This window comes from Diplotaxodon limnothrissa, linkage group LG9, assembly GCF_057381915.1.
Source record: "Diplotaxodon limnothrissa isolate DT_005_m linkage group LG9, D_limnothrissa_male_GT1.1, whole genome shotgun sequence".
NCBI lineage: Eukaryota > Metazoa > Chordata > Actinopteri > Cichliformes > Cichlidae > Diplotaxodon > Diplotaxodon limnothrissa.
Window position 1 is genome coordinate 36,397,105 of NC_140604.1, and position 27,726 is coordinate 36,424,830.

A 27,726-nucleotide genomic window follows, 5' to 3' on the forward strand; every position below is an offset into this window, starting at 1 on the left:
TCGTGGATCTGTCAGACATCCTGAACACCGACCCTCACATCCTCGCCACCGGACACACAGGTACTCCCATCAGCCCCTTCACCCTCTGCCCACTCAGGGACCACACCAACGAAGAAGAGCTCACACCATAACTGTGTGTATTTGTTTCCAGGTCAGTTCCAGGTGGAGCGCTCCCCGTCTCCATTTGGTAAGACTCCCCAGGAAGACGACCTCCTCCTCCTCCTCCTCCTCCGTCTCACTTTGGTTCAGTTTTGTGTTTCTGGACGGCCAAAATAAATTTAATAAACTACAAAATGAAACGGCTGCAGTTCCTCTGACGTCCAGCAGAGGCAACAGCCTGGAGCCTTCTGAAACTTTTCTTCCTCTTCTGCTCCTGTTTGTTCTCCTCCTCCTGTCCTGTGATATAACGGCCTGAATCATCTTCTTCTCCTGCAGAGATCAGACTCATTCTTCTTCTGCTGCTTCCTGCTGACCTCCAGTCTGTCCATGCATCTGTCTCTCTTATTTAACCCCCTTCCCCTCTCTCAGCAGGTCTGGACATCAGCTCTGTGGCGCATGATGCCTCTTTGACTTCTGAGCCAATGGGAAGCAGTGGGCGTGTCCAGAGGGCAATGCAGGAAGAGCCTCTGGACGCCATCTTGAGTCCTGAGCTTGATAAGATGGTCACTGATGGTGAGTTGAAGAGGGTCTGAGAAGCAGGAAACAGGAAGTGCTCACAGATTCTAGAGCAGCTGATTGACGAGTGTTCTTCTGTTTCAGGTGCCATCCTTAGCAAGCTCTACAAGATCCCAGGTAAGACCGAGCACCTGTGTGGGCGTCAGCGCCATACGTCAGCCAAGGGTTTATTAATCTAACTAAGATGATTGACCAATCAGAAACAGGGACAGGTCAGCTGACAGCAGAGCGACTGAAAAGGGAAGTTGGCACTTGGCTTCAAACGTATTCGTTATTAAATGTTGAGCAGCTGCTTCTGCACAGACAGCATCACATGGATACAAGTGACGCTGTCATGACCTCGTTAGTCCCGTTGATGAGTCGGTGCTCGTCACCATCACGCTGTCATTGAAAGCTCATGTCACGTCATCCATGCTGACCGATGCTGGTGTGTGTGTGTGTGCGCAGAGCTGGAGGGAAAGGACGTGGAGGAGGTGTTCACTGCTGTCCTCAGTCCAGACAGCAGCAACAGCCAATCAGAGCAGAGTCAGCACACACATGCGGCTGCTGGGAGCAAGATGCACAACACAGGTACAGACACGCACACAGGTACAGACTAGAGATGGACCGATCCGATATTACGTATCGGTATCGGTCCGATACTGACCTAAATTACTGGATCGGATATCGGAGAAAAATAAAAAATGTAATCCGATCCATTAAATATCACGAAAGCACCTCACAAAACTTGCAACACGCCGTAACTCACCTCAGAACGTTAGCACGTCGGAGCAGTATGCATCACGTGATAGAGCGGCTGTGACATGCGGGACCTGTGGTCTGGATAGCATTTGGAGCTTCGCTAGCAACCCGGCATTTCATCTCCGACAAAGTTATCCCGAGAGAAGTAAAGCAAGTGTGTAAGTCCATCTCTGAATGTTTGTAAAGCATTCCTGCGTTAAGCTTAACAAGCGATATATGGAGCGACTGCCTCTCCGGCTGCTACTTCAATCATGAAACTGCTTAATGATCAGCTGATCGGCTTTTCTGTCGCGAGTCCGTGTCTCTAGTTTGCTTTTGGCCCACTTTGCACCAGAAAGAGGAAACCAGCGGCTGAACAACAGCAGCACGTTTAAGCTTGATCAGCTGTTGTTAGAATGTATTTAATATTACTTTCTACACCAGGATCTTTTTCTACGTAGCTGACGCTGTAACTGTGCAGGGGCGGATCTAGCAAAGTTTAGCCAGGGGGGCCGATAGGGCATGAACAGGGAAAAGGGGGCACAAAGACATACTTTTCTTTCTTATTCTCATTTAAAATGTCGAGCTTTTAATAAATAATTATCTGACACCCAAAGTTTTAATTTGATGCAAAATGAATAGAAGTCAATTACTGTATATAGTAACTATTAAGTCTAATATACCCTAGTAAGCTATAGTACTTTTTCCTTTGGGAAGGTACCATCTGTGCAGTCTGCAATTTTGTTGAAGAAAGATGTTGAATCTATTTAATATTTCTTGAAAAATAATTGATTTCTGTGCATTTTTTTTTCACACTGCATCAAATTAAGGTTGATTACGTCGATTAAGCATCATGAGGTGGAGCGTGAGGGGTGGTTCCCTATTTTTTATTTATTTATTTTTGTTGTTGCTGGGAGTTGGAACACTATTAGTTAGGTTGCTTAATATTTATGCTAAGTACTCTTTAAAATACCAGAATAGGGAGGATGGTGTAGGTCTAAGTTTATTAGATTGATCAGTATTGCTGAACTATGAAATATTTTTTTTTTGCATACAGGTGTAACAGAATAGCTTTAGTGTAGTTGTTGTTTTAAACTTGAGTATGAACTTATACAAAATGCAGCAAGATATTTAAAAAACAGTTGTGTTGATTAAAAAACACTATATCGGATTCATATCGGTATCGGCAGATATCCAAATTTATGATATCGGTATCGGACATAAAAAAGTGGTATCGTGCCATCTCTAGTACAGACACGCACACAGGTACAGACACACGCACACAGACACGCACAGGTACACAGTGACCTCTGTCTGAAGGCGTTGGTGATATTTCAGAATAATAAAAACTACAAACATGAGAGCCGTGTTACGTGGCTATGTCACTAACGTCATGTAACCAAAGGTTAGCTGAATTTAACTGTTTCAGTTTCCTCGTTATGCTGACATTTGTCTGCTCGATGTTTGAGTGAGATACAAACTCATGACGCCGCTTTGCTTCGACCGTCCACCATTTTTCCCAAACATTTCTTCGACCTGCAGCTGTCTCGCCATCGTTTTTGTTGATAAGTATGAACCTAAAAACAGTTTGAGGGTTCGACTGAGCTCTCTTTGAACCTTCCAATCACCTATGATCACCTTTCAGGTGCCGTGCCGTTTCCTCGCCTCCCACTGATGAACGGCCTCTCACCAGCTGCTCCTCCTATGATGCCCGGTGTCCAGGGTCCAGTCAGCTTTAGGGTCCTCCCTACCGAAAACCCCGCCCCCATCCAGGGCCCCACCTCTGCATTAGTTCCAGCCAATCAGCAGGCTCCGGCTGGTGAGGGCGAGCAGGATGCGCTGTCAACGGCTCAGAGGAGCACGCTGAAGTGGGAGAAGGAGGAGAGTCTGGGAGAGATGGCCACCGTCGCTCCGGTGCTCTACTGCAACACCAACTTCCCCCAGCTTAAGCAGCAGTACCCAGGTACACACACACACACACACACACACACACACACACACACACACACACACACACACACTGTGTTCAGTGTGTTGACAGAGCTAACAGCTGTTTCCTGTATCAGACTGGCCCACCAGAGTGAAGCAGATCACCAAGCTGTGGAGAAAGGCCAGCGCTCAGGACAGAGCCCCCTACGTGGTGAGTTCCTCCTCCTCCTCACTGTGTGGAGGACTCTGAGAGCTGAGGAAACGTTATAAAAGCGTATAGGAGCCTGTTCATAGGACCTTCGTCCTGTCAACAGGCCCTTGTGTCCTTTTGAGTGGTTTCCAGAGTGTTGATCAAAGGTGTCCATTTGAAGCAGCAGGGTCATCTTCCAGCTCCGGACCCTTCAAGGACGATCAGGTGCGATCAGTGTCCACACTGTCACAGTGTCCTTGTTCTGTAACAGTGTGGACACTGATTACAGTGGATCTGATCCCAGTGCTGTAAAGATTAGGAACTTTGAGCCACGTGCCTGCTCATCAACCATGATGGCGTTCGTTTAGCGTCCTCGCCATCTCTGACCACGTGCTGTTTTCCCTCTGCAGCAAAAAGCTCGGGACAATCGAGCGGCTCAACGCATCAACAAAGTGCAGCTGTCCAATGACCCGCTCAAACGCCACCCGCCCTCACAGCAGCAGCTGTCCGCGCCGCTGGGACCCTTTGACACTGTTTCCATGGAGATAGAGATGCCGTTCAAGGACCCGCTGAGGCCCAAGGAGTCGGAGCAGGAGCAGGAGTGGAAGTTCAGACAGGTGAGCAGAGCCCGAGAGCGCCACACGTCCAGGTGTCCGTTATGGTGACGTAGCAGCAGAGCGAGAAACCAACAACCAGACTCTAGTCAGAAAACACCTGATTTACCAGAAACACACTTTAGTGATGCAAACAGCAGCGCAATGCATGATGGGACACAGAGCGCTGCCTGCTGGTTGTAGACACACTGTGAGGGTGCTCTTTAAAATTAGTCACGCAAATGTTTCTGCACAACAAGTCAGCAGGCTGCACGCCACCGCTTCAACCTCGAGACCGTCGCGCAGACTAAATCGCCATAGAAACAATCCGTACTCACTCAAAGGCTGGTGCTGGTTTCCAGCTCTCAGTAGTAACCATGGTAACCAGAAGGCAGCACGCCGTGGGGTGTATTTGTGATAAAGATGATGCTGTGATGTGCATGCCCGCTGAGCCGCCCTCCCTCACACTAACGTCTCTGATGTCATTGAAAAGGGAGGGGTTAAAGACAGAGGGGAAGCCGATAAGAAGAGGCAGGAAATCCCCCCCCAAAGCAAAAAATCTCCAACAGATACAGATTGTCCCTGCCAGGCATCCGTAGCAGCTCCGGTAAGACCTCAAGGCCAACCTGTCGGAGGCAGACTTCCTGGATCCACGAGCCTCTGAAACCCTCTGACCTCACCTCTTCACTCTGGAGCTCCACGAACTGTCGGGAACTTGTCAATCGGCCTTTAAGCGAGCCAATGGGGCGTCAGTCAGAGCCATCAAACTTCAACAGTTTAAATAAAGAGTGACGGAGCTCAAGACCCGGAGCTGAGCGAGGGTTTCAGAGCCGTGGAGCCGGCCTCAGCCTCGTCCTCCTCTCTGGGCCAAAGGACGGCTTAAATTTGAAGGAGGGAGGGAGGAAGAGGAGGGGTTAGCTCTGATCTGACACAACGTCACAAGTCTGTGCTGGCCCAGAGCTGGAGGCCGCGGCCCAAGTCTGCCTGCGAGCTGACTGCTTTTATTCTGAAGGGGTGCTGAGAATGGCTCCGGAAACTTCTGCTCTGCCTTCTCCAGACTCCTCCTTACAGCACCTCCACACAAACACATTCTGTCCGGTGTCCTCCATCCATGCATGTGAGGGAGGAGAGCTCAGGTCCAGACCTGCTCCACACTTACTCTATTAAAGTCTGTTTCCACGCACAGCTTCTTTTTCACTCGGCTTTATGGTTAAAATCACGTTTAAGGGTTGGAGGAGTTATGGGGACGTGACTCCTGGGATTTTATTCTGAAAGTCAGAACAAACTGGAGCCTCAAAAACGTCCAGCAGAGGCAGCAGTGAGTCGGTCCCCATACACTCCCATGTTAGTCAGACATGTTTACAGCTTTGTCTCTGTAGGGTTTCCCCTTTGTAACACCTGGTGTCATACCTCAGTCGTTCGGCGTAGCTGTGTCTGTCAGACCTCAGTGTTTCTGTGTTGACGTGTTTGAGCTCCACCTGTTGCCCTCACGCCTGTCGCTCTGTGTCCGCCTGTCTCCTCGCCCGTCCCTTCTGTTTTTCTCTCTCAGCAAATGCGTCAGAAGAGCAAGCAGCTCGCCAAGATGGAGGCCACCCAGAAGTTGGAGCAGGTGAAGAATGAGCAGCGGCAGCAGCAGCAGCTTCTGGCCAGCCAGCGCCTCTCAGGACCCCAGTCGCCTGAATCTGGCAGCCTCAGCCCCGTGCCCACCGGAGGAAGCGCCTCCCCTCACCCGGGTCTCAGGGAGGGTCAGCCCAGGCAGCACCTCCTGCAGGGAAGTTCTGGACCAGCGGACGACATCTTCCTCCGGCCTCAAGCACCGCCCCCTTCTGGCTTTTCCTCACTCCCTCAATCCCCACATTCCTCCTCTCCCCTCCACCAGCCAGCATCTTCCCCCCAGATGTTCTCTCCCCCCTCCTCCCGCCCTTCCTCACCCTGGGACCCCTACAGTAAGGTTATAGGCACTCCTCGGCCCTCCTCTTCCCAGTCTGGAGGCCCCGCAGCCTCCCAGCAGCAGCATCACAGCTCCCTTAGCACCTCCCCAGCCCATGATGTCGTAGGCTCTCCTGCTCCATCCCCCGACTCCAAAACACCTGACGTCTTCAGAAGCCTCGGGCCACAACCAGGTAACTCCACCCCCGACCCTTCAGTCAGACATGCCGGCATCCGAGTGGCCGAAGCCTACCAGAAGACGAACGTGCGAGTCCCTGCGCCCGAGTCATGCAGTCGTCAACTGCTCCAGGGTGGTGTGTTTAAGGCCCCCATGCCCCCTCAGCAAGAGGCATTTGGTGGTGGAGGAGGAGCAGGGAGGAAGGACCTGTCAAGTTTTGCCCCCCCTCCTTCACAGGAGCCTCCCTTCCCCTCCAGCCCACTGTCAGGTCTGGGCTCCCCCCACCGTAGTCCCTACGCCCAAGCGCCCGGCACGCCCAGACCAGATTACACTCAGCAGATGTCCGACCCCTTCACCCAGCAGTCACCTATGACCTCCCGGCCGTCTCCGGATCCCTACACCAACCCTCAGACCCCTGGCACGCCGCGTCCCCACTCTGACCCCACATACCTCACCACACCGCCTGCGCTGAGACCAGACCAGTACAACCAGCAATCCATGAGCCGCCGTCCGTCCCCCTCTCACCCAACCCTCGATCCCTACGCCTCCAACCCGGGCACACCCCATCCAGCTGTCATCGACCGCTTCCCCCGATCACCAGGGAGTCAGCGGGCCGGCGACCCCTACGCACAGCCCACAGGTACACCGCGACCCTCGCCGGATCCCTACGCCCAGCAGCCCTCTACACCACGACCCCAGAAGGCCCACGAGCCATTCAGCCAAACCCCAGTCGAGAGCTTAGCTCCTCAGCCTGCAGCTTCCGCTTCATCCCCTCTGGCTCCAGGAGACCCAGGGACCTTCACCCCAACGCCCCACCAGGTAACACCACAGCCCACGGCCTCTATTCTCTGTCACAGAGTAGCGTCTTCTTCTACTCATCTTTTCTCTGGTCAGTTACAGCAGTCACCAGGAAGACAACAACAGGACTCATTTCCCAGAACCCCCAGCAGCCACACCCCAAAGCACCCTGAGATATCAGAAGAGAGCTTCTCTGCTTTAGCCAGTCACACTCCGGGTCACGATCCGTTTGAGCAGGGTCACATGACACCAGGCCGATCGCAAACCGACAAGATGGCAACCACTGAAATGTCTGCTTTAGACGGGTCGATGAGCGTGCTGCCTCAGCTTGGTGACTCAGGGGAGAAGCTGAGACAGGTGAGAGGTGTTGTGAGTCCACGTTTGTCTGGTCGAGTGTTGCTGGTTCTCGTGTGTTTAGCGAGTTCATCTGTCCTCCTGTTTTCTCTGCAGCGTCAACGGCTTCGGGAGCTCATCCTGAGACAGCAGCAGCAGAAGAGCACGTTACGTCAGGAGAAGGGTCTGCAGGAACCGGCTCCTGGACTTGCTGCACCCCCGGCTGCTCCGACAGGATCCTCCCCTGGTTCTGGCACACCTCTTCACAACTGGTCGCAGGACGACTCCTCCAGCTCCACCTCCACCGCTTCCCCTGTCCAGACAGACCCATTTGGGCGCCCTCCGCCCCCGTATCCTGGCACGATACGGCCTGCCGGGGCTCCAGCCCTGAGGTTCCCTGGAGGGTTCCCAGGAGAACAGCAGAGGGGTTTTGCGCCCACCGAGGCTTCTTTCCCCAGACAGAGTCTCCCCAGAGAGCTGGGTGTCCAAGGACCAGGATCGAGGTGAGAGGAGCAGAAGAGTCCTGGTTGAGATCTGATGGTTTTTTGTGTGTTTGTGACTTACACTCGCTGCCCTCTACAGGTTTGGAGCTCCAGCTGGCCTCCATGACACTTTCCTGCGTGCACCCCTAGGATCAACGCCTGCCTCTGGGCTCGGTGCTGTGGAGGTTCGTGTTCAGATGAGGAGGCCAGTGCCCGGGGACTTCACCGCCATCCGTCCCCACGGGACTCCAAACGCTCACCCGCACATGATGCAAGGTCAGCACAGCTCCTCTGACTGGCCGATCAGTCAAAAATGTTGAAAATGAACTTGATTGATAAAAAAGTCTCTTTCCCCTCAGGTGTCCCCCAGCCCTTCCTCCCTCGCTCTCTCCCCATCCAGCAGCACAGCATCATGGGACAGCCCTACATTGAGCTTCGACATCGCGCTCCAGAGAACCGCCTGAGGCTGCCCTTCTCTCTTCCTTCAGACCCCCACCCACCTGCCATCAGACCTGGTCCTGGGGCCAGGATGGGTGAGACGCTGATGGCTCAGCAGATGATGATGGCAGGCGCCGTGGAGCAGCTGAACCAGCAGGATCCTCAGCAGCAGCACCTTGGCCACACGGCGGCTCTGACTCAGACCGGCGAGCCGGCACTCTCGGGAGCCGATGGAATCGAGGAGCACCTGGAAGGGGAGGACTCGGCTGTGAAGGACCTGGAGGATGTAGAAGTGAAGGATCTGGTTGACCTGAACCTGAACCTCGACCCTGAAGATGGTATGAGCGATCGAGTCTGGGTTCACCTTGGCTAAATCCAGAAATTACACCTGTTCTGAAGCAAGTTATCGATCCTTCCTCACCTTGACTGACTCGTCCTCTAACTCTGTTTCAGGTAAAGAAGACCTGGACCTGGGTCCCAATGACCTCCACCTCGATGACTTCCTGCTGTCGGGGAAGTTTGACCTGATCGCCTATGCCGACCCTGAGCTCAACCTGGAGGACAAGAAGGACATGTTCAACGAGGAGCTGGATCTGGGCGAGCCAGCGGAGGAGAAGGAGAGCGGAGAGAGGAAGGATGGAGTTTGTGGTTCTAGAAAGACCGACAGCAGCTCCCACCTGGTCGGACAGATCAAACAGGAAGTGAGGGACGACAGCAAGACGGGGGCAGCTCGACCTGGTGTCCTCGCCACCAGCAAACCCCCGGGAGCTCTAGGACTTGAGGTTTCCTCTGTCCATCACATCAAGGTGGGACATTTTCAATTTATCAATAATAAATATTAATCAATAATTAGTTCAATAAAGAGAACATAATAAATAACCCACCACTGCCTCCAGGAGAAGCTGGAGGACTCCGGTTCTGTTTCAGGGGCTTTGTCATCCATCAAGCCCCAGGAGCAGGTGCCATCCATGGGCATGGTATCCAGAGTTCAGCCCCCTGTGACCACAGGTAAACAAACACAAGCCTGACCTGCCCCCCTCGTGTTATCGACCAATCGTTGGTCTAATCAGCAGATTTGAAATGGAAGAACTGTTTCTGATTGCTCTTCCTCTCCCAGGACAACAGCCTGTCTTCCAGCAGCAGCAGAGGCCTTTTGGGCCCCCCTCATCCTCGCCTCAACTCACCCCCCACCCTCAGGCTGTCTCAGTGTCTCCTCACACCAGTCTGCCTCCTCAGGCCCCCCAAGGCCCGCCTCACCCACTGCCTCTCCAGCCTCCTCACCTCCTCCTTACCACTCAGACCGAACCTCCACATATGGGGACCTCCACGCAGAGCCAGACCCAGGGTACCTTTGCTCAGACCCAGGTCCAGAACCAGAACAAACAAAGGCCTCTGCTTCTAGAGGAGCAGCCGCTTCTTTTGCAGGACCTCCTGGACCAAGAGCGGCAGGAGCAGCAGCAACAGAAACAGATGCAGGCCCTGATCAGACAGCGCTCCACCACAGACTCTGCGTTCCTTGGTGTGGGTAAGTCCAGAATCCTGAAACTCCCCCTGAAGCACCATTGGACTGTCTTTCTCATGAAGCCCCTGCTGAACTCGTGTTCTTGTTTTGTCCTGCAGACTTTGATTCCATTACAGACCCCATCATGAAGGCAAAGATGGTGGCTTTGAAAGGCATAAACAAAGTGATGTCTCAGGGAAACCTGGGCCTGAATCCCGTGGTCATCAACAGGTATGACCTTCTGACCTCTGACCTCAGTGTTCTCTGTGAACGTTCCCTCTCTCAACTTCATTTGAAGTCTTTGTCTGTGTGCGCGTCAGGTTCCAGCAGCCTCCAGCAGCCCCAGGTCCCGAGGTCCCCCCTCAGCCTCCACACCTGGTATTACAGGTATGTTGAAGGACTCGGACACAGTAACTGACCACACAGGACAGAGCATTTCTCTAACATGTCTGCGGTCTTTCTCTGTGTCAGGAGGGGACGGTGACCCCTCAGCTGGTGCAACCCAACCCCCCGAGCTTTGGCCCCGGGTTCAGCAGTGAGTATCAGAAACCAATCAGAGCAGCTTGAACAGGTACATTCAGAGCAGTGGTTCTAACACAAAGCCCGGGGAGAGCTTTATACGGTCACAGAATCTGACAGAGACCCACTGGTTTCAGTTTGTTGCATTAAAAATGACTGGAGTGACTGTGTGTTTTACCTGGGTGGCTGCAGCTCAGTAGAGAGAGCAGTGTCTAACCCCGAGTTGTTCTTGAACGTTAGAAACGTGTGCTTGTAGGATCGATGAATGAGGCAAGTTGTATAAAGTGCTTTGAGTGCTCAGAGTAGAAATGTGCTAATTCAGTTTAAATGACCTATAATAACCTTCATATCCACACTTTCTAATCTCCAATTCAAACACAACCAACACGATGAAGAGGATCAGGCACAGAGGAGAAAGACCAGGAGCTCATTGATGAGCTCTGATCAGTTTACGCCTGCGTGTAAACGTTTAAAGTTCAGTTCTTCCTGGAGCCTGTGCAGACAGCAGAAACAGCAGCATGCGCTCAAAGTTTCTCTTTGATCGCATGCTGCTGTTTCTTCTCAGCCACATATGAGCGAAGTCAGATTCCTTCTTCTCCTCATCACTGAATTCTGACTCCTTCTTTTCCCAGATGAGCCCAAGCGGCCGCAGTACGAGGACTGGCTCGGAGAGACGCAGCAGCTCCTGCAGATGCAGCAGCGCCTCCTGGAGGATAAGATCGCTGCTCACCGCAAGACCAAGAAGGCTCTGTCAGCCAAACAGAGAACGGCCAAGAAGGCGGGCCGTGTCTTCGCAGAGGAGGACGCCGCCCAGCTACGCTACATCAGCGAGCAGCAGGGAGTGGTCCAGAAGCAGCTAGAGCAGGTAACGGAGCTGATCCCAGTGCAGAATAAATCCAGATTATCAGACTGAACTGAAGGTAGAGGCCGGCCGGGGGCAGCCAGTGAAACCTGTAAGGGACCGTTTTCAGGGGCCGGTGTATCCACAGTGAGTGCTTCTTCTCTGTGTCCAGATCCGGAAGCAGCAGAAGGACCACGCCGAGCTCATCGAGGACTACCGGACCAAACATCCTCAGAGGGGTCTGCAGCAGCAACCGGCACCCCCACTCCCTCAGAAGCTGCTCTCACAGCCCATCGTGCCCCTGCAACCCCACCAGGGCGGCCCCGCACCGGCCCGTCTCCCAAATGTGCCTCCCGGTTGGACTCCAGGGGGTGGGGCTCCAGGGGTGATGGGGCAGAGGATGCCGCCTCATCAACCCCCTCAACTCCCCGCCGCCCTACCCAACAGCCCGCAAGTACCCCCACACACCCAGGCGCCCTCTGCTATAGTGCCGGGCCTCGCAGCTCAGACGGCAGGCTTTACTGCCGCCTCCCGAGGCCCCACCGGAGGTCCCAATGGAGCCACAGTGGATGGAGCTGGCCCTGCCCCTCAGGTAACAAACATGGCTGCTGCACCCCACTGTGATCTAGACCTGATCCAGAACCAGACTCGCATCATAAATCAGATGGGGAGGGGGGGATTATCTCCATATGTTTGAGCCCTCATACCTCCATCAGCACAGGAGACCCCACAGGAAGTTCAGTCTAATGCCGGTCCACATCTGGATTTGTCAGTCCAACTTTTATGTATCTCTGAACATCTGTATTAGAAAAGCCAATGAGGGGGGGACCCTGCAGTAACACTGCTTCATGTGAGCTTAGGCTGCTCCTGGGCGCTGGCTAACCCCTCTGACTCCGCCTCCTCCACAGGTCAAGTTTGACGACAACAACCCGTTCAGCGAGGGTTTCCAGGAGAGGGAGAGGAGGGAGAGGCTGAGGGAGCAGCAGGAGAGGCAGCGAGTTCAGCTCATGCAGGAGGTAAAACATCACGGAGGAGGAGGAGCAGAGCAAGCTGGGCCTCAGTCAGCAGAGCTCCTCCTCATAGAGCGCGTCCCCTCTGACTCCTCAAGTTTCTGTTTACCCACAACATGAAGACGTTCATGCTCTCACAGCTGGAGCACGCCCTGGTTAGGAACCAGGAAGAGTTAAATGTAAAGAGGAGTGAGACGGAGCGCAGTGTGTTTCCTCAAACACACTCAGAGCATTAGACTGGAGTCGGTGTTAAAGAGAGTAAACCAGTTTAAGCAGATGGGTTTAGACTCTAATAAGGGAAGAGAGCCAGTATCACTGAGTTCAGGAGGAGGTGAATCCCAAAGTCGGGGAGCAGAGCAGCTGAAAGCTCTGTTCCTCTTAGTGGTGAGACGGGAACAATGAGGTGAAGACATCGGTGAATGAGAGGGAGTAAATGTGGAGTAAATCACACAAGTAGGGAGGGACCAGGTTGTGGATACACGTCAAGTGAAGGAGACTCGAGCATCTACAGTCAGTGCAGCTGATGAAGAAGAGGGTGATGCGCTCTCTGGAGGCTGTGCGAGTTATGATCGCGAGAAATCAGAATTACAGTATCTGAGAAGTGACGAGGATAGGAGCAGCATGTGGGGCGAGGAAAGGAGGAAGTGCTGTCGAGGAGGACACCCAGACTGTTACCCTGAGGGGGGGTGGAGGTGTTGTCAGTATTAATGGAAAACCTGTAACCTGTGCTGACAAGCTTCAGTTTTACAGGAAGTGCAGAATTATTAGGCAAGTTGTATTTTTGAGGAATAATGTTATTATTGAACAACAACCATGTTCTCAATGAACCCAAAAAACTCATTAATATCAAAGCTGAATGTTTTTGGAAGTAGTTTTTAGTTTGTTTTTAGTTTTAGCTATTTTAGGGGGATATCTGTGTGTGCAGGTGACTATTACTGTGGATAATTATTAGGCAACTTAACAAAAAACAAATATATACCCATTTCAATTATTTATTTTTACCAGTGAAACCAATATAACATCTCCACATTCACAAATATACATTTCTGACATTCAAAAACAAAACAAAAACAAATCAGCGACCAATATAGCCACCTTTCTTTGCAAGGACACTCAAAAGCCTGCCATCCATGGATTCTGTCAGTGTTTTGATCTGTTCACCATCAACATTGCGTGCAGCAGCAACCACAGCCTCCCAGACACTGTTCAGAGAGGTGTACTGTTTTCCCTCCTTTAAATCTCACATTTGATGATGGACCACAGGTTCTCAATGGGGTTCAGATCAGGTGAACAAGGAGGCCATGTCATTAGTTTTTCTTCTTTTATACCCTTTCTTGCAGCCACGCTGTGGAGTACTTGGACGCGTGTGATGGAGCATTGTCCTGCATGAAAATCATGTTTTTCTTGAAGGATGCAGACTTCTTCCTGTACCACTGCTTGAAGAAGGTGTCTTCCAGAAACTGGCAGTAGGACTGGGAGTTGAGCTTGACTCCATCCTCAACCCGAAAAGGCCCCACAAGCTCATCTTTGATGATACCAGCCCAAACCAGTACTCCACCTCCACCTTGCTGGCGTCTGAGTGGGACTGGAGCTCTCTGCCCTTTACCAATCCAGCCACGGGCCCATCCATCTGGCCCATCAAGACTCACTCTCATTTCATCAGTCCATAAAACCTTAGAAAAACCAGTCTTGAGATATTTCTTGGCCCAGTGTTGACGTTTCAGCTTGTGTGTCTTGTTCAGTGGTGGTCGTCTTTCAGCCTTTCTTACCTTGGCCATGTCTCTGAGTATTGCACACCTTGTGCTTTTGGGCACTCCAGTGATGTTGCAGCTCTGAAATATGGCCAAACTGGTGGCAAGTGGCATCTTGGCAGCTGCACGCTTGACTTTTCTCAGTTCATGGGCAGTTATTTTGCGCCTTGGTTTTTCCACACGCTTCTTGCGACCCTGTTGACTATTTTGAATGAAACGCTTGATTGTTCGATGATCACGCTTCAGAAGCTTTGCAATTTTGAGACTGCTGCATCCCTCTGCAAGATATCTCACTGTTTTTGACTTTTCTGAGCCTGTCAAGTCCTTCTTTTGACCCATTTTGCCAAAGGAAAGGACGTTGCCTAATAATTATGCACACCTGATATAGGGTGTTGATGTCATTAGACCACACCCCTTCTCATTACAGAGATGCACATCACCTAATATGCTTAATTGGTAGTAGGCTTTCGAGCCTATACAGCTTGGAGTAAGACAACATGCATGAAGAGGATGATGTGGACAAAATACTCATTTGCCTAATAATTCTGCACTCCCTGTATTACTGCTGAGTGTGAGACACTGGAGGAGAGCCATGATTTAACCTCACTGAGGCAGGGAGAGAGGGTATGGGTGGAAGGGTGAGACTGGGTTTGGAAGGAACATACAGCTGAGTGTCAGCTGTGTAGCAGTGAAAGCTAATATTTATGTGGAAGCACTTCAGTGACGAATAACAGAGGCCCCAACACTGAACCCTGGGGAACACCGGCAGAAACAGGAAATGAACTTGAAGAGTGAGCTTTAAATTGAATATGAGAGATGTGAGGTGAACCAGGCAGGGAGGGCAGTCTTTCCAGAGGATGGTGTGGGAAATCAACGGCTCAGCTCAAGAAGGAGGAGGATGGCGAGGAAACTGGAGTCAGCTGCCATCAGGACGTTGGTCGTTTTGAATAGTCGTTCCCTGTGAAGTGGATGGAAAGCAGACTGGAGTTGTTCATAGAGATTATTGTTGTTACTGAGACGTGTGTGAAGCCGAGAGGAGACAGTTTTCTCAAGAGTTTAAGAAACAAAGAGGAGATCGGATATCTAAATGAATTTATTTGTACCAGGCTTTTTAAGAATGGGAGTAAAGGAGGCAGGTTTCAATGATGAAGGAACGAGTAATAGTGATGATAATGGGGGCCAATGAGGTCTGACGGCTTTTAACGAGGACAGTGGGAAGAGGGTGGAGCTGACAGACAGATTGAATCCTTATTGGTACATCCGATCCTTGGAGGAGAGTCAAACTTGAAGATGGTTGAATGGTAGACAAGGAGGGAGCAAGGAGCTCCAGCAGAGGTGTCAATGTTAGAAATGTGGGTTATGGTAAGAAGGAGTCTGGAGGCCTGGTTACATCCACGAGAACAGATTAGACCACATGAGTATGTAATTGTTGTGTGTATGAATAAAGCATGGTTGTCAGGGGTTAAAGGTCAGAGGTGTCTGCAGCCTCCTCCTGCTCATGAATCCTGTTGATGTGCTTCCAGGTGGAGCGTCACCGCGTCCTGCAGCAGAGACTGGAGCTGGAGCAGCAGAGCCTCTTGGGGGCCTCCGTGCCTCCTGCCGCAACTCCGTCGGGTCCTCAGGTGGGACCGACAGCGGGTCCTGCCCCTGGAGGGGACGGTTTGTCTCAGATGCCCTTTTTCAGCTCCGAGCTGCCCCAGGACTTCCTCCAGACCTCCAGACCTCGACCTCAGCACCACAGCCAGATGGCAGTGACCTTTCCCCTGCAGGCGGGCCTCCGCCAAGGCTTCACGGCGAGGCCTCTACTCCCTGGAGCGCCCCCTGTTCCAACAGGTGAACCCCCCATGAACGTGGCTCCTTCCAGCCTCCAGACCAGGCCGAGGCTGCCTGGCCTCACAGGACCCTCAGCCCCAGGGCAGGCACACCCAGCTGGGATAGGAGCAGCAGGAATGCCCTCCTCCCATCCGGCAGGGCAGGGACATCTATTCGGACACGACTCCTCCTCTTCCTCTCCCTCCACTCCTCTGGCCCCTTCCTTCCCCTGCTCCTCCTCTGGTGGCCCCGCCTCCCTCATCCAGCTGTATTCTGACATCATCCCGGACAATAAACCGAATAAGAAGAGGAGTAGGAAGAAGGACGGGGAGGAAGCCACAGGAGGAGGGGGGGCCAGGACGCCACTGTCCTCGCAATCGGATGACCTCACTGCCCCTCCCACCCCTGCTGTCTCTGACACTGCGTGCTCCACACCCACCTTTGGCAGCATGGACCAATCAGAGCTGTCTTTCCCTCAGAGCTCCTCCCTCTCTGGTCTGGCCCCATCATCAGAGCTGGAGAGGCAGCTGTCCATCATCTCTGCAGCCCAGCAGAGAGCCTCCGGGCTGGGCTCAGAGTGCCAGAGAGGGCCCCTGTCTGCAGCTCTGCTGAAGGTCAAGGTGCGCTTGTTTTCACACTTCATCCCACTTGTGCTGCAGTGGTACTGTAGTGATGCTGTGATACTGTAGTGATGCTGTGATAGTGGATGAACTATGGTATTGTGTGTCACTTTCCTGGGTCTCTCTGCAGGAGGAGCGCGAGGAGGCCGCAGCCTGTGGAGCCAGGGTGGTGAAGATGGAGGAGGGCCGGGCAGAGCCGTTCTCCCCCACGTCTCCTCATCAGGCAGGCGATGCAGGTAAGGAGCTGCTCAGACACCTGCTAAGGGACAAGACCTCCCCTGCCAACACGCCATCGCCCATCACCCAAGCTCCGCCTATCGCCCGGCGACAGCTGTCCAGCGACGGCTGTCGATCTGAAGAGGAAGATGCACCTGGTTCCCATGGCAACATGGTGAGGAGGTGGCCAGGGCAGACAAATGGAATGTCATGTGACCTTTTAGTTAAAAAAGCTGATCATGTGCTCCACCTCCAGGTGGTGAGGGACGGTCCTGCCTCAGAGCTGCTGGACGCCTTCGGCAGGAAGAAGAAGCAACGCTGCAAGAGACCCGCCCGCCCCGACAAAGACCGAGCTCCTCCCAAGTACAAAAGGAAGAAGAAGGAGGAGGAGGAGAAGCTACTCCAATCCTGCTCCACCTCTTCCTCCTCTGACCCAGTGGTGACACACCTCAGACAGGTAGAGCCCCGCCTCCTCCTGTTTACTGAGCAGGAAGCAGATGTCTGAAAGTTTAAACCTCTCCCCTCCATCAACAGCTGGCAGTGCTGCCCCTCATGGAGCCGGTCCTGGGGGTGGATCTCAGTCTGTTCCCCCCATACGGCAGTTCCTCTCTGGGCCGAGACTCCAGGCTGAGCGGCTCCTTCGGCAACGCCTGCCTGGATGGAGTCACCGACTACTACTCCCAGCTCATATACAAGGTACCGCTGCATGGGTACTGAGGTAATACTTTAGTAATGGTGTGGTACTGCTGTTTAATTTTACATCACTTCCTGTCTGCTCCTCCAGCAGAACAACCTCAGTAACCCCCCCACTCCTCCGGCCTCCCTGCCACCGACGCCGCCTCCTGTTGCCAGGCAGAAACTGGTGAACGGTTTCGCCACGACAGAGGAGCTGACCAGGAAGGAGGTCGGCGAGCAGGATGGTGAGAGGCTTATTTGACCCTCTTCTTTGTCTGACAGGCACAGGTTAGCCTGTGCAGCTGTGACAGTGTGGCCGTAAGTATGTGGACACCTGACAGCTGCACGAGAGCAACAGCTGATCTCTTCCTCCTGTTTCTACCTCAGTGAAAGGTGTGTCTGCTCTGAAGCTGAAAGGGGAGGAGCTTCTCAATTTAAACCATCCCTCCAGGACAGTGGATGTGCCTGCCTCCCTCCCAACCCCACCCCACAACAACCAGGAGGAGCTCAGGTTAGCCCCGCCCCTCAGATGTGAAGCCAAATGCCTCGTCGTCGTCTTGAGTCGTGCTGACTTTTCTTTGTGATTTCTCATCCTCAGGGTCCAGGACTCGTCAGAGCAAGATGACCCCGACAGCTACGTTCCATCGTCGTCCCCGGAGAGCGTGGCGGACATAGAGATCAGCCGGTACCCCGACCTGTCCTTCATCAAGCTGGAGCCTCCCTCACCCTGCCCGTCGCCTACACTACCCATGATCCCCTGTGCTTGGGGGAAAGGTGAGTCAGCCACAGCGTGACTGGAAAATGCCGCCTGTCTGTTCTGACTGATGCTCACCTGTTGCTCACCTGTGTGCAGGCTCTGCAGTCAAACAGGAAGTGAAGACTGAGACCAACCATCAGGGACTTCCTTCCTGCTCGAACACAGACCTGGTTACCATAGCAATAACCCTGAACCCCACTGCAGCCCAGGTAAACATCTCTTGCTATTAATGTTGATGTATCAGTAGCCCCTCCCCCTGGTCGTCATTGCTGTGACCCTCTGTTTCCAGAACGTTCCAGGAGTGATGGCGGCGGTGGCGGAGCTGCTGCGGGTCCCCGTCCCTGTGAACTACCAGCTGAGCCGAGCGTCCGGTCCCGAGCAGAGCTCTCTGGCCCTGCTGGCGAGCGTGCAGGTGCCGCTGATGCAGGTGAGATCGCTGCACCCCGCAGCATTGTTTCATCGCTGTCGGCGCTGAGCGTCTCTCCAGGTGACTGACAGCTGTTTGATGTGTTCACAGGGTTCATCCGCCACAAAACAGAGAGCGGCCGCTACAGGAAACACAGGTCTGCACACACACTCGCACACTCACGCACGCACACACCTGTGCGTCTGTTCATATCTATCCGTGTCTACAGGTGTCAGAATGGACTTCAGCCAGCAGGGCGGCGCTGCCACCACCAGGCCTCAGTGCTGCAGCTACTGCAAGGTGTTGCTGGGAAACGGAGTCCGCATTGTCAGGGAGCTCAAACAGGTTAGACGCCTCAGAGGAGACGGTCAGAGTGACCTCACAGTGGACAGGAAGTCACCCTCTGTGTGTGTGTTACAGGAGGGTCAGTCCGGACCCGGCTCCAGCTTGCTCTTCTGCAGTCCCAACTGCTCCACCCTCTACACCAACGACCTCCAGAGCAGGTCTGCAGGCACCAAGGTGAGGCCCCGCCCACACCGCAGGTGTCCCAGCCTTCATTTGGCTGATGTGTTTGGCGCTGAGATTAGGCACAGACAATGGTTTAGTTACAATCATAGTGGTAGCTGTTACGATTGGCTGCTGTGGGGGGTGGGTGTGTGTTTTGTTGTTTTCTTCTCCTTGGTTGGTTGTTCCCCTGGTGCAGTTTAGTCTGGGGTCAGGAGTTCAGGTAGATTTCCCACAATGCACCGCTTTAACACCTGTCCCGCTGTCAGTCTGCAGTCCCTGTCCTGCTCTCCGGCTCCGAGTGCCCCCCTCCCACCAGGGTGCAGCACCAGTACACCAACAACATGTCCTCCATTGCCGTCCACGCCCTCCCCCGTGCTCCCTCCTCGCCTCCCCCGACATCCTCCTCCACCCCACCTCTCTTCTTCCCATCTGCCTCTGCCATCACCATGGAGACCAGGCCTCGCATGGACAGCCTCAAGGTGGGCGTGGTTACCTGTGAACTAACATTGTACTGAGTCAGGTCATTGATTTGAAGACTGACTATTTGACCGGCTTACAGGTGAAGGTAAAGTTGAAGCCCCGCCCCCGGGCAGTCCCAGGTGAGGAGGACTCGCTGTCATCGTGCCATGGAAAGAGGATGAAGAGTTCCCGCTGGCGACGCTGGAGTGTTAACATCACACTGAGCAGGTATGTTAGGGACCTCATTTGAACCTCACCTACTAGTTTTTGGCACCTGTGGGGGAAGGGGCGGAGCCTCTGCTCCAGCAATGACCACTGTGTTTGAGGATAACAGCCTGTGCAAGTGCACGTGGCACCACGACGCCCTCAGCTGCGCGTTATCAGACCTGGATGTTCTGTCATCAGTAATCTTTCTCTTTTTCACGCAGGGGTACTTGCATCTCTAATGAGGCGGTTGCCTTGCCAACACAGGATGAAGTGGATGAGCTGTTGAAGAACCTGGGGGCGTGTCTTCGTCCAGAACCATTACCCAGAGACCAGCGCAGGTGCTGCTTCTGTCACCAGCAGGGCGATGGCCAGACAGACGGACCGGCCAGGCTCCTGAACCTGGACTTGGATCTGTGGGTGAGTGCGCCGCTCTCTGCTCTGAGTCTCCGGTGGCGGCGCGGTGCGGCCCATTCACCTGTCGTCCATGTGTTTGTGTCCCAGGTGCACCTTAACTGCGCCCTGTGGTCCAGCGAGGTGTACGAGACTCAGGCGGGTGCGCTCATCAACGTGGAGCTGGCTTTGAGGCGAGGACTGACGCTGCGCTGCGCTCACTGCCAGCAGACCGGCGCCACGAGCGGCTGCAACCGCCTCCGCTGCACCAACACCTACCACTTCACCTGCGCCTCGCAGGCCCAGTGCACCTTCTTCAAGGTAAGCGCAAGGCCGAGTTACACCTGAGCTCACGCCCACCGGGCACTCCTCCTCACCCTGCACCTCCTCTCTTCTCCAGGATAAGACCATGCTCTGCCACCTCCATAAACCCAGGATGGTTCCTCTCACCGGGGACAGGTCCTGCGGCAGCTCACCCTCCTCCACTCCCAGCTCTGCCCCTGACCCGGCGGCTGTGACGGCCTCTGACCCGTACGACTCAGAGCTGCGATGCTTCGCGGTGTTCCGCCGAGTGTTCGTGCAGCGGGACGAGGCGCGCCAGATCGCAGCCGTGGTGCAGCGTGGTGAGCGGCAGCACACCTTCAGGGTCGGCAGCCTGCTGTTCCGTGCCATCGGCAGGCTCCTCCCACAGCAGATGAGAACCTTCCACAACGAGACGGCCATCTTCCCCGTCGGTTACCATGCTAACCGTATCTACTGGAGCATGCGCCACAGCAACAGGTAAGAGCAGCAGCGTGCAGATTATCAATCAGAATCAATGTGCGGTTGCCACGCCCACCGCTGTGCTACATCACACTGCCCACTTTTCTCTGATGGAAGACAAAGTTTAGATCTGCAGGAAGATGTTTATGTTAGGAGCTCTTACTGTGAAAGGTTGCAACAGGAAGAAGGCGGTCTGACACAGAGTAGTGATGGAGGTGTCGGATTACCAACCACAGTGTGAGAGGGTGTTTACCTCCCTCTGCAGTGATTGGTCTGATCACAGGTAGACGTCAGCAGTGATTGGTCGGTCTGATGGCTCTCTGCTCGTGCTCCGCAGACGCTGTAAGTACATGTGCTACATCGAGGAGGAGGAGGGGCAGCCGCTGTTCAAGGTTAAGGTGGTGGAGAAAGGACACGATGACCTCATTCTGACCGGACCCACGCCCAAAGGTAACCATCACCTGTGTGTCTGCACAACTGTCATCAGAAGCACTGCTGCTCCTCAGGAGCACGGCGATGAACCAAAGTGTGTGTGTGTGTGTGCGTGTGTGTGTGTGTGTGTGCGTGTGTGCGTGTGTGTATGTGCGTGCAGCTGTGTGGGATCAGATCCTGGATCCCGTCTCCCAGATGAGGACCTCCAGCGGGACTCTGAAGCTGTTCCCAGTTTACCTGAAAGGAGAAGATCTGTTTGGTCTGACCACGTCTGCGGTGACCCGAATCATAGAGTCTGTACGTCCAGCACACACACACACACACACCTTCAAACAGGGACCCAGACTCACCTGTTCTCTGTGTGTTTCAGTTACCTGGCGTGGAGGCCTGTGAGCGTTACACCTTTCGTTACGGCAGGAACCCCCTCATGGAGTGGCCTCTGGCCTTCAACCCGTCAGGCTCCGCCCGTTCCGAACCCAAAGCCTGTCAGGCCAAAAGGTACGTGCTCTGAAGCAATGATGTCACTTTGTGTCAAGCTGCTGATGGAAGTGGCGGGCGGGTGGGGCAAAGTGTAGCTGCTCTGCATTGTGTTGTGACATCGTCAGTGTGGCTGGGACAGAGATCTGCTCAGGCCTCCGTCACAGGTTTCTGTAAAGCGCACCCACAGCTGCCTGACGCCCTCCTCTCCCCCCTCAGACCCTACCTGCTGGCCAGCATCGCCCCCAGGTGTCAGGGCTCGGTGGGCTCCATCGTGGGCCTCGTCCCCGGCGTCATCTCTCTGTCTCCGGGCGAGTCCGTGGCCGGCGCTCACCAGGGACGCCACTCCAAGTCCTCGCAGTACCGCCGCATGAAGGCTGAGTGGAAGAGCAATGTGTACCTGGCACGCTCCCGCATCCAGGTGGGTCACCTGCAGCACAGCCCGAACACTTGACCGCCAACGCAGGACAGGAAGCTGACTGTGTTTGTGTGTGTGCTCGCAGGGTCTCGGACTGTACGCTGCCAGAGACATCGAGAAGTGCACCATGGTCATCGAATACATTGGGACCATCATCAGGAGTGAAGTAGCCAATCGCAAGGAGAGGCTGTACGAATCACAGGTAACACACAGGTCTGCGACTTCTGATGTTCAGATCGGAGTCACGTCGACTGAAAGCTGTCGTCTGATTGGTTCGTTCACATGTCACACAAACATAAACAGTCAGTGACATCTGTGTGAAGGGGGTGGGGCCTGCACGTCTCACCTCCAGAGGGTCATGTCTTTCACTCGTGTTGTGTGTCTGTGTGCAGAATCGCGGCGTGTACATGTTCCGGATCGACAACGACTATGTGATCGACGCCACCATCACCGGGGGACCCGCCAGGTGAGTCCAGCTCAGACCGGTTCAGTGCTGATCTCAGACCTGCACACACCTGACCCAATGAGCCCTTCCTGTACAGACGCTCAGGTGAGCGCCCCCTGCTGTTTCAGCAAGGAGGTGATCAAACAGTCCTGATGTTCAGATGTAGTAGGAGGCTATCGTAAAGAGGTGTGTGTGTGTCCACCTGGGGTCTCTGCCCAGTTGGACTTGAAACACCTCTCCTGGGACGCATCAGGTGTTCTGGTGTTTAAAGCTGTGGGTGAGCAGCAGCTCAATTTGAGCTCCTCACCTGTCGTGGAGCGCTCAGACACTCCTCAGAGGAAACTTTCCTTTCATCTGGTGCTCACAGGTGAGGGCGGGGCTGTGGAAGGGTCGCAGCTCCGCCCTCGCTCTGAGTGCTCATGGTGTGCTGAAAGTGTCCTCGCTCCAGGACACAAACCGCTGAGGCGTGACGTGATGACATCACAGCTCAGCTCCAGTGTTTTTACTGCCCCTCTGAATTTAACTGATTCATGTTTGCAGTGGAAATCACACGTGATGTAAGAAAGTCACATGCGATGAGCCGCTCGGGAATAAACCGAACGTTAACATGTTATCTTGGTGACGTGTATACCTCGTGTGTTATTGTGCCGGAAGTGAGGCGTTCTCACTGGCTCTAGTGACCCTTGACCTCTCGGTCAGCTGACAGCTGGTGGGGTAATGGACGTCTCTGAAAGAGCAGAGCACTTCTTACAGATGTGATGTCCTGATAAGTCGAGCAGATATTTGAAATTTACTTATCAACATTCATTAAAACTTTATTTATGTCACGGTCCCAAATTTTTATCCGCTCTCTTCCGACATCCCCACGTTTGAGTTTCAGACTAAATGCATTCTGGGATATTTGGCTGCCCCAAGTCCAAGTTCAGGTGTGTTCGGGGGGGGCGGCTGCTCAGGTGGCTCTGCATTGATAAATACCTGAACCAGCCGAGTTCTGATAAACTCAGAGAGCTCAAAGTGAAAACCTGATGAAGGATCCCAGCAGGGTGCAGGAATTTTTAATAGTGTTGATTGGTCTGTTGACCTGTGAAAGACCCGCCTCTGTGTGTGATTGGCAGGTACATCAACCACTCATGTGCTCCCAACTGTATCACTGAGGTGGTGACTGTGGAGAAGGAGAACAAGATCATCATCAGCTCCTGCAGACGCATCCAGAGAGGAGAAGAGGTAAGGCCCGCCCTCCATCAGTCAGCATCTCAGAGCGTGTGTGGTTACTGATTACTGCCCCTCCCCCTCCAGCTGTGCTACGACTACAAGTTCGACCTGGAGGACGATCAGCATAAGATCCCGTGTCACTGCGGAGCCGTCAACTGCCGCAAATGGATGAACTGAACACACACACACACACACAGGCAGCTCGCTCTCTGTCGATCGCCTCCCCTGTGGGCGGAGCTTAACTTCATATCAACACAGTGATAATAATGAAAGTGATTGCTTTGATAACACAAGTAATGATAATAATATTGATGATGGGGATAACAGGTCAGGGTGGGGGTTATATATGCGCATGGGTGGGGTCAGAAGCTTGTTTCTGAGGGCGTAGCTGTGTTGGAGAGTGGGCGGGGCTTAAAGAGGCTGGTCCTCTGTGTATATTGTGTGTAAAAATGAGCACAGATGTAAATTTGAGATCAGAGAATGTGTTGTCTTTAACTTGCACTAAAACACAAAAACAAGAAAAATAGAGACTTTATTCCCTGGCCCCGCCCACCCCACTCCTGCCCCGCCCACCTCCATTTGTTAATTTCCTGTAAAATAAGAGTTTTTTTGTATTTATTACTGAATGAAGCTATTTTCTAAACCTGCGGTGCGTTCGAGGTCCGGCGTGGCGGTGTGTAAATACGTGTACCATAGATGAGAGAATTGCACACAGAGTTTAAGAAGCCCTCCACCATCCTCACCACCGCCGATCAGCTGCAGCGTTTCAAGTACAGTTTGTGTTGCTGACCCGGCACCGCATCCCGATTGGACGGACTGTGAAGCGAGTCGGGCAGGCGTCACCGCGGCCTTCAGGCGCCGAGTCCCGCTGCCGTGTACATAGGAGACTGCTGATGTGTACAGAGACGACACGAAGCCTTTTTTATTATTACTGGACGTAACCGTGACGATGAAGATGTTTGTTTTTGGGAAATATGGTGACTCTGATTTAGAATCATTTACAGAAAAATAAAATATTTTACATGTTGCTCTCGCCTCATTCTGTTCTGTGTGCATAGCAACAGTCACATGACCACCTCAGTGTTTCAGTGTATTTGCTGTGTGAGCTGTCGTTGGGACTTAATGTGTTTCGTAACGACTGGCTCTGTTTCCTGTGATGCCTGGTTGTGTAAGCGGGCTTCATGCCCTCCTGTGATGAAAGCTGGAGTTGTGTTTGTACAGACCGAGTGGGGGTGGGTGGGTGCGTGCAGCAGTGTGGAAACATGAAAGGCGTCAGAAAAGTGAAGAACAAGACGTGACGGCGCCGCCTTTAGAGCCATGAAGTTTCAGCAGAAATCGGCACCTCTGGTTCTGTAAGATTCTCTTGTCACATCAGCGCCATGTTTCCTGTTTCCTCACTTCCTGTGGGTCAACAGCTGGTTTACTGTTGCCTGGGTGGATCCGGGGGCATTTCATGGTCTGTGAGGGTGAGCAGGAGCTCTGAGGTTGTGGGCTGAAGCTGGAGTCAGAGAAACAATTTTACAGGTTTGATGATCAAATACAGCTCAGACATCGTCACCTGAGAGCGCTCATGTCTCCAAGACGCACACTTCCTCTTATGTAGTCATCTGACTCCTGTAAATGGACAGGGGAGGAGCACAGATCCAGCAGCTGATGACCAAGATGAGGAAATCAGGATCTTCTTCTCTCTGAGACGGAGGCGGGTTTATCCCACCAGCACGCTGCACATCGCCTGCTCCTGACCAGGTGAGCTGTTCAGAATCCGTTACCATGGTGCTTTTGGATAGTTGTATTTTGAACATGTAAATATAACTCAAAAGTAAAGGCGTTGCATGAATCTCTGTATGTGTACAGCATTTATGTGTGAAGGCTACGCCTCACTGACACATTAACCTCACACCCCTCAGGATACAACAAGTCATAAAACCTGTGGGCTCCACCCACTGGTCAGGTTAATAACATGTGCTGATAAAGACTCCGCCCCTCTAAAAGCAGATAACAGCTGAATAGACCTGAAGTCTCTGCAGCCACGGATGGAGCCATTTGAAGTCTCAAAAACTAAAGGAAGGAGCTTCAGTGCTTCCTTTATTGCCTCCTTTAGCAGAGGAGACACTGAAGTGTCCTTTACAGGAGGACATGTTCATTAATGCTGTGTTTTCCATCCAGTGGAGTGACCTGCTGATGTGAGTGAATCAGCATCAAAGCTCTCTAAAGATGCCGAGCTTTGTCAAAGTGACTTCTGTGTGTGTACTGCACGCTTCAGGATGTTAGAGACAAACGTCAGTCACAGGAAGTCTGAATAAAGGAGAAGTTACTCTGAATCAGCAGCAGAGACACACACGTCACTTCCCCTCTGAGGTTCTTCTTTATCTGACACACTGATGTGTGAACGATGTAACAGCCTGTGTCTGCAGTCCGCTTTCAGGCTGCTGGAGAGCAGATGAACGTCTCCCACGTCCAGCCTCACACTGTGAAATAGTCCAACTGTCTAAGCTTCACTTCTCAGCCCTCATCAGTTCTCCTCCACATCAGGCTGTTTTCTACCAAAGTCATGGAAAAGCCTTCTAAACTATTCCCCCACAGCTCGGGTCTTCTTATCCTGCCTTTAGGATTTAGAGCAAAGCTAAGTGGAATAAAAAGTCCCATAAAACCAACATCGAAACGTAAAGTTTGTTGATTAAAATATTTTCTCAAACTAAAATGGGAAGAAACAAACTCTACTGAATATGACTGACACTCACTGAGTTTGATTTAGGTTTTTGAGTCACAACAGGGCAGATGTCCACATATGAGAGCAGAGCTGATTCAAAGCAAGCAGCTGATGCTGACAGGCTTTTGTCCTCGAGCAGGTTGTTCCAGAGTTCAGTGCTGATGGCAAAACCTTCAGATTTAAACTCAGGAACAGTCACATCAGACTCTTGAGTTGCCTTGTGTGACACAAATCTTATATTTTATTTGAGGGTTAGTTCAAGATGCGCTCATTAAAATCTGAAAGTTTAAATTCAGTTTTTATATATTAAATACAAATATCCATCCCTCCATTTTCCATCACTTTTCCTGTTGCTGTCCCAAGTTAGCTGTAGGACAGATGACCTCGCCTTAGACTGCAGAATACTTTGGGGTACAGAGGGGTTCATGGTCCTCTAGGTGACTGCAAATCATTTTCAATTCAGTTCTATTTATAAAGCCTGAAATAACAAGAACAACAGTCTCAATGTGCTTTATATTGTACGGCCCACTCTACAATAATAGATTCAGAGAGAAACCCAACAATCATATGACCCCCTATGAGCAAGCACTTTGGCGACAGTGGGAAGGAAAAACTCCCTTTTAACAGGAAGAAACCTCCAGCAGAACCAGGCTCAGGGAGGGGCGGGGCCATCTGCTGCGACCGGTTGGGATGAGAGAAGGAAGACAGGATAAAGACATGCTGTGGAAGAGAGACAGAGGTTAATAACAGATATGATTCAATGCAGAGAGGTCTGTTAATACATGAGTGAAGAAGAAACACCCAGTGCATCATGGGAATCCCCGGCAGCCTACGTCTAATGCAGCATAACTAAGGGAGGATCCAGGGTCACCTGGTCCAGCCCTAACTATATGCTTTAGCAAAAAGGAAAGTTTGAAGCCTGATCTTGAAAGTAGAGATAGTGTCTGTCTCCTGAATCCAAACTGGAAGCTGGTTCCACAGAAGAGGGGCCTGAAAACTGAAGGCTCTGCCTCCCATTCTACCTCCCCAAAAGTTGAATGTGTTCATCTGGACCCCATGGGTTCTCCAGGGTTAATATTGACATCATACTTGGAGAGCTGTCAGTATATTTCTGTCATATCCCCTGATGTAAAATGTTCTGTTCTTATTTAAACAGCTAACTGAATTTAATCTAACACTAAAAATTCATGAGGAAACATTTTCCCTGGGAACAAAAACAGCATGGTAATACGTGGAGATCCTGAAAAGTGATCCAACAATGATCACATTATATTTGAAATATTTGTTCAGTTCTCTTCCAAACCCCAGCAGCTGTGTGCTGTAGGTTTGAGTGT

General features: G+C 52.6%; 1 protein-coding gene across 1 annotated transcript in view; it reads left to right on the forward strand.

Moving 5' to 3' along the window:
- Positions 1–24,678, forward strand: part of kmt2ca (lysine (K)-specific methyltransferase 2Ca) — a 51,560-nt gene extending 26,882 nt beyond the window's left edge. Inside the window, exons 31-78 of the mRNA XM_085363132.1 lie at positions 1–60; positions 152–187; positions 529–672; positions 760–792; positions 1,123–1,245; positions 3,041–3,358; positions 3,462–3,535; positions 3,925–4,131; positions 4,601–4,714; positions 5,657–7,033; positions 7,109–7,369; positions 7,463–7,848; positions 7,928–8,103; positions 8,187–8,603; positions 8,719–9,071; positions 9,162–9,273; positions 9,383–9,790; positions 9,886–9,997; positions 10,087–10,153; positions 10,238–10,301; positions 10,918–11,150; positions 11,299–11,718; positions 12,035–12,142; positions 15,411–16,319; positions 16,450–16,710; positions 16,792–16,992; positions 17,070–17,231; positions 17,320–17,455; positions 17,598–17,721; positions 17,809–17,984; positions 18,064–18,176; positions 18,257–18,394; positions 18,485–18,530; positions 18,603–18,718; positions 18,794–18,892; positions 19,147–19,359; positions 19,440–19,567; positions 19,768–19,963; positions 20,048–20,257; positions 20,337–20,716; positions 21,036–21,148; positions 21,291–21,427; positions 21,501–21,628; positions 21,827–22,028; positions 22,111–22,227; positions 22,418–22,491; positions 23,586–23,694; positions 23,767–24,678. The exon at positions 1–60 is cut by the window's left edge and continues 18 nt beyond it. Of these exons, the coding sequence (XP_085219258.1) occupies positions 1–60; positions 152–187; positions 529–672; positions 760–792; positions 1,123–1,245; positions 3,041–3,358; positions 3,462–3,535; positions 3,925–4,131; positions 4,601–4,714; positions 5,657–7,033; positions 7,109–7,369; positions 7,463–7,848; positions 7,928–8,103; positions 8,187–8,603; positions 8,719–9,071; positions 9,162–9,273; positions 9,383–9,790; positions 9,886–9,997; positions 10,087–10,153; positions 10,238–10,301; positions 10,918–11,150; positions 11,299–11,718; positions 12,035–12,142; positions 15,411–16,319; positions 16,450–16,710; positions 16,792–16,992; positions 17,070–17,231; positions 17,320–17,455; positions 17,598–17,721; positions 17,809–17,984; positions 18,064–18,176; positions 18,257–18,394; positions 18,485–18,530; positions 18,603–18,718; positions 18,794–18,892; positions 19,147–19,359; positions 19,440–19,567; positions 19,768–19,963; positions 20,048–20,257; positions 20,337–20,716; positions 21,036–21,148; positions 21,291–21,427; positions 21,501–21,628; positions 21,827–22,028; positions 22,111–22,227; positions 22,418–22,491; positions 23,586–23,694; positions 23,767–23,859 (10,184 nt within the window). The 3' untranslated portion in view covers positions 23,860–24,678. The remainder of the gene's footprint in view (positions 61–151; positions 188–528; positions 673–759; positions 793–1,122; positions 1,246–3,040; positions 3,359–3,461; positions 3,536–3,924; positions 4,132–4,600; positions 4,715–5,656; positions 7,034–7,108; positions 7,370–7,462; positions 7,849–7,927; positions 8,104–8,186; positions 8,604–8,718; positions 9,072–9,161; positions 9,274–9,382; positions 9,791–9,885; positions 9,998–10,086; positions 10,154–10,237; positions 10,302–10,917; positions 11,151–11,298; positions 11,719–12,034; positions 12,143–15,410; positions 16,320–16,449; positions 16,711–16,791; positions 16,993–17,069; positions 17,232–17,319; positions 17,456–17,597; positions 17,722–17,808; positions 17,985–18,063; positions 18,177–18,256; positions 18,395–18,484; positions 18,531–18,602; positions 18,719–18,793; positions 18,893–19,146; positions 19,360–19,439; positions 19,568–19,767; positions 19,964–20,047; positions 20,258–20,336; positions 20,717–21,035; positions 21,149–21,290; positions 21,428–21,500; positions 21,629–21,826; positions 22,029–22,110; positions 22,228–22,417; positions 22,492–23,585; positions 23,695–23,766) is intronic.
- Positions 24,679–27,726: the final 3,048 nt, after the last annotated feature.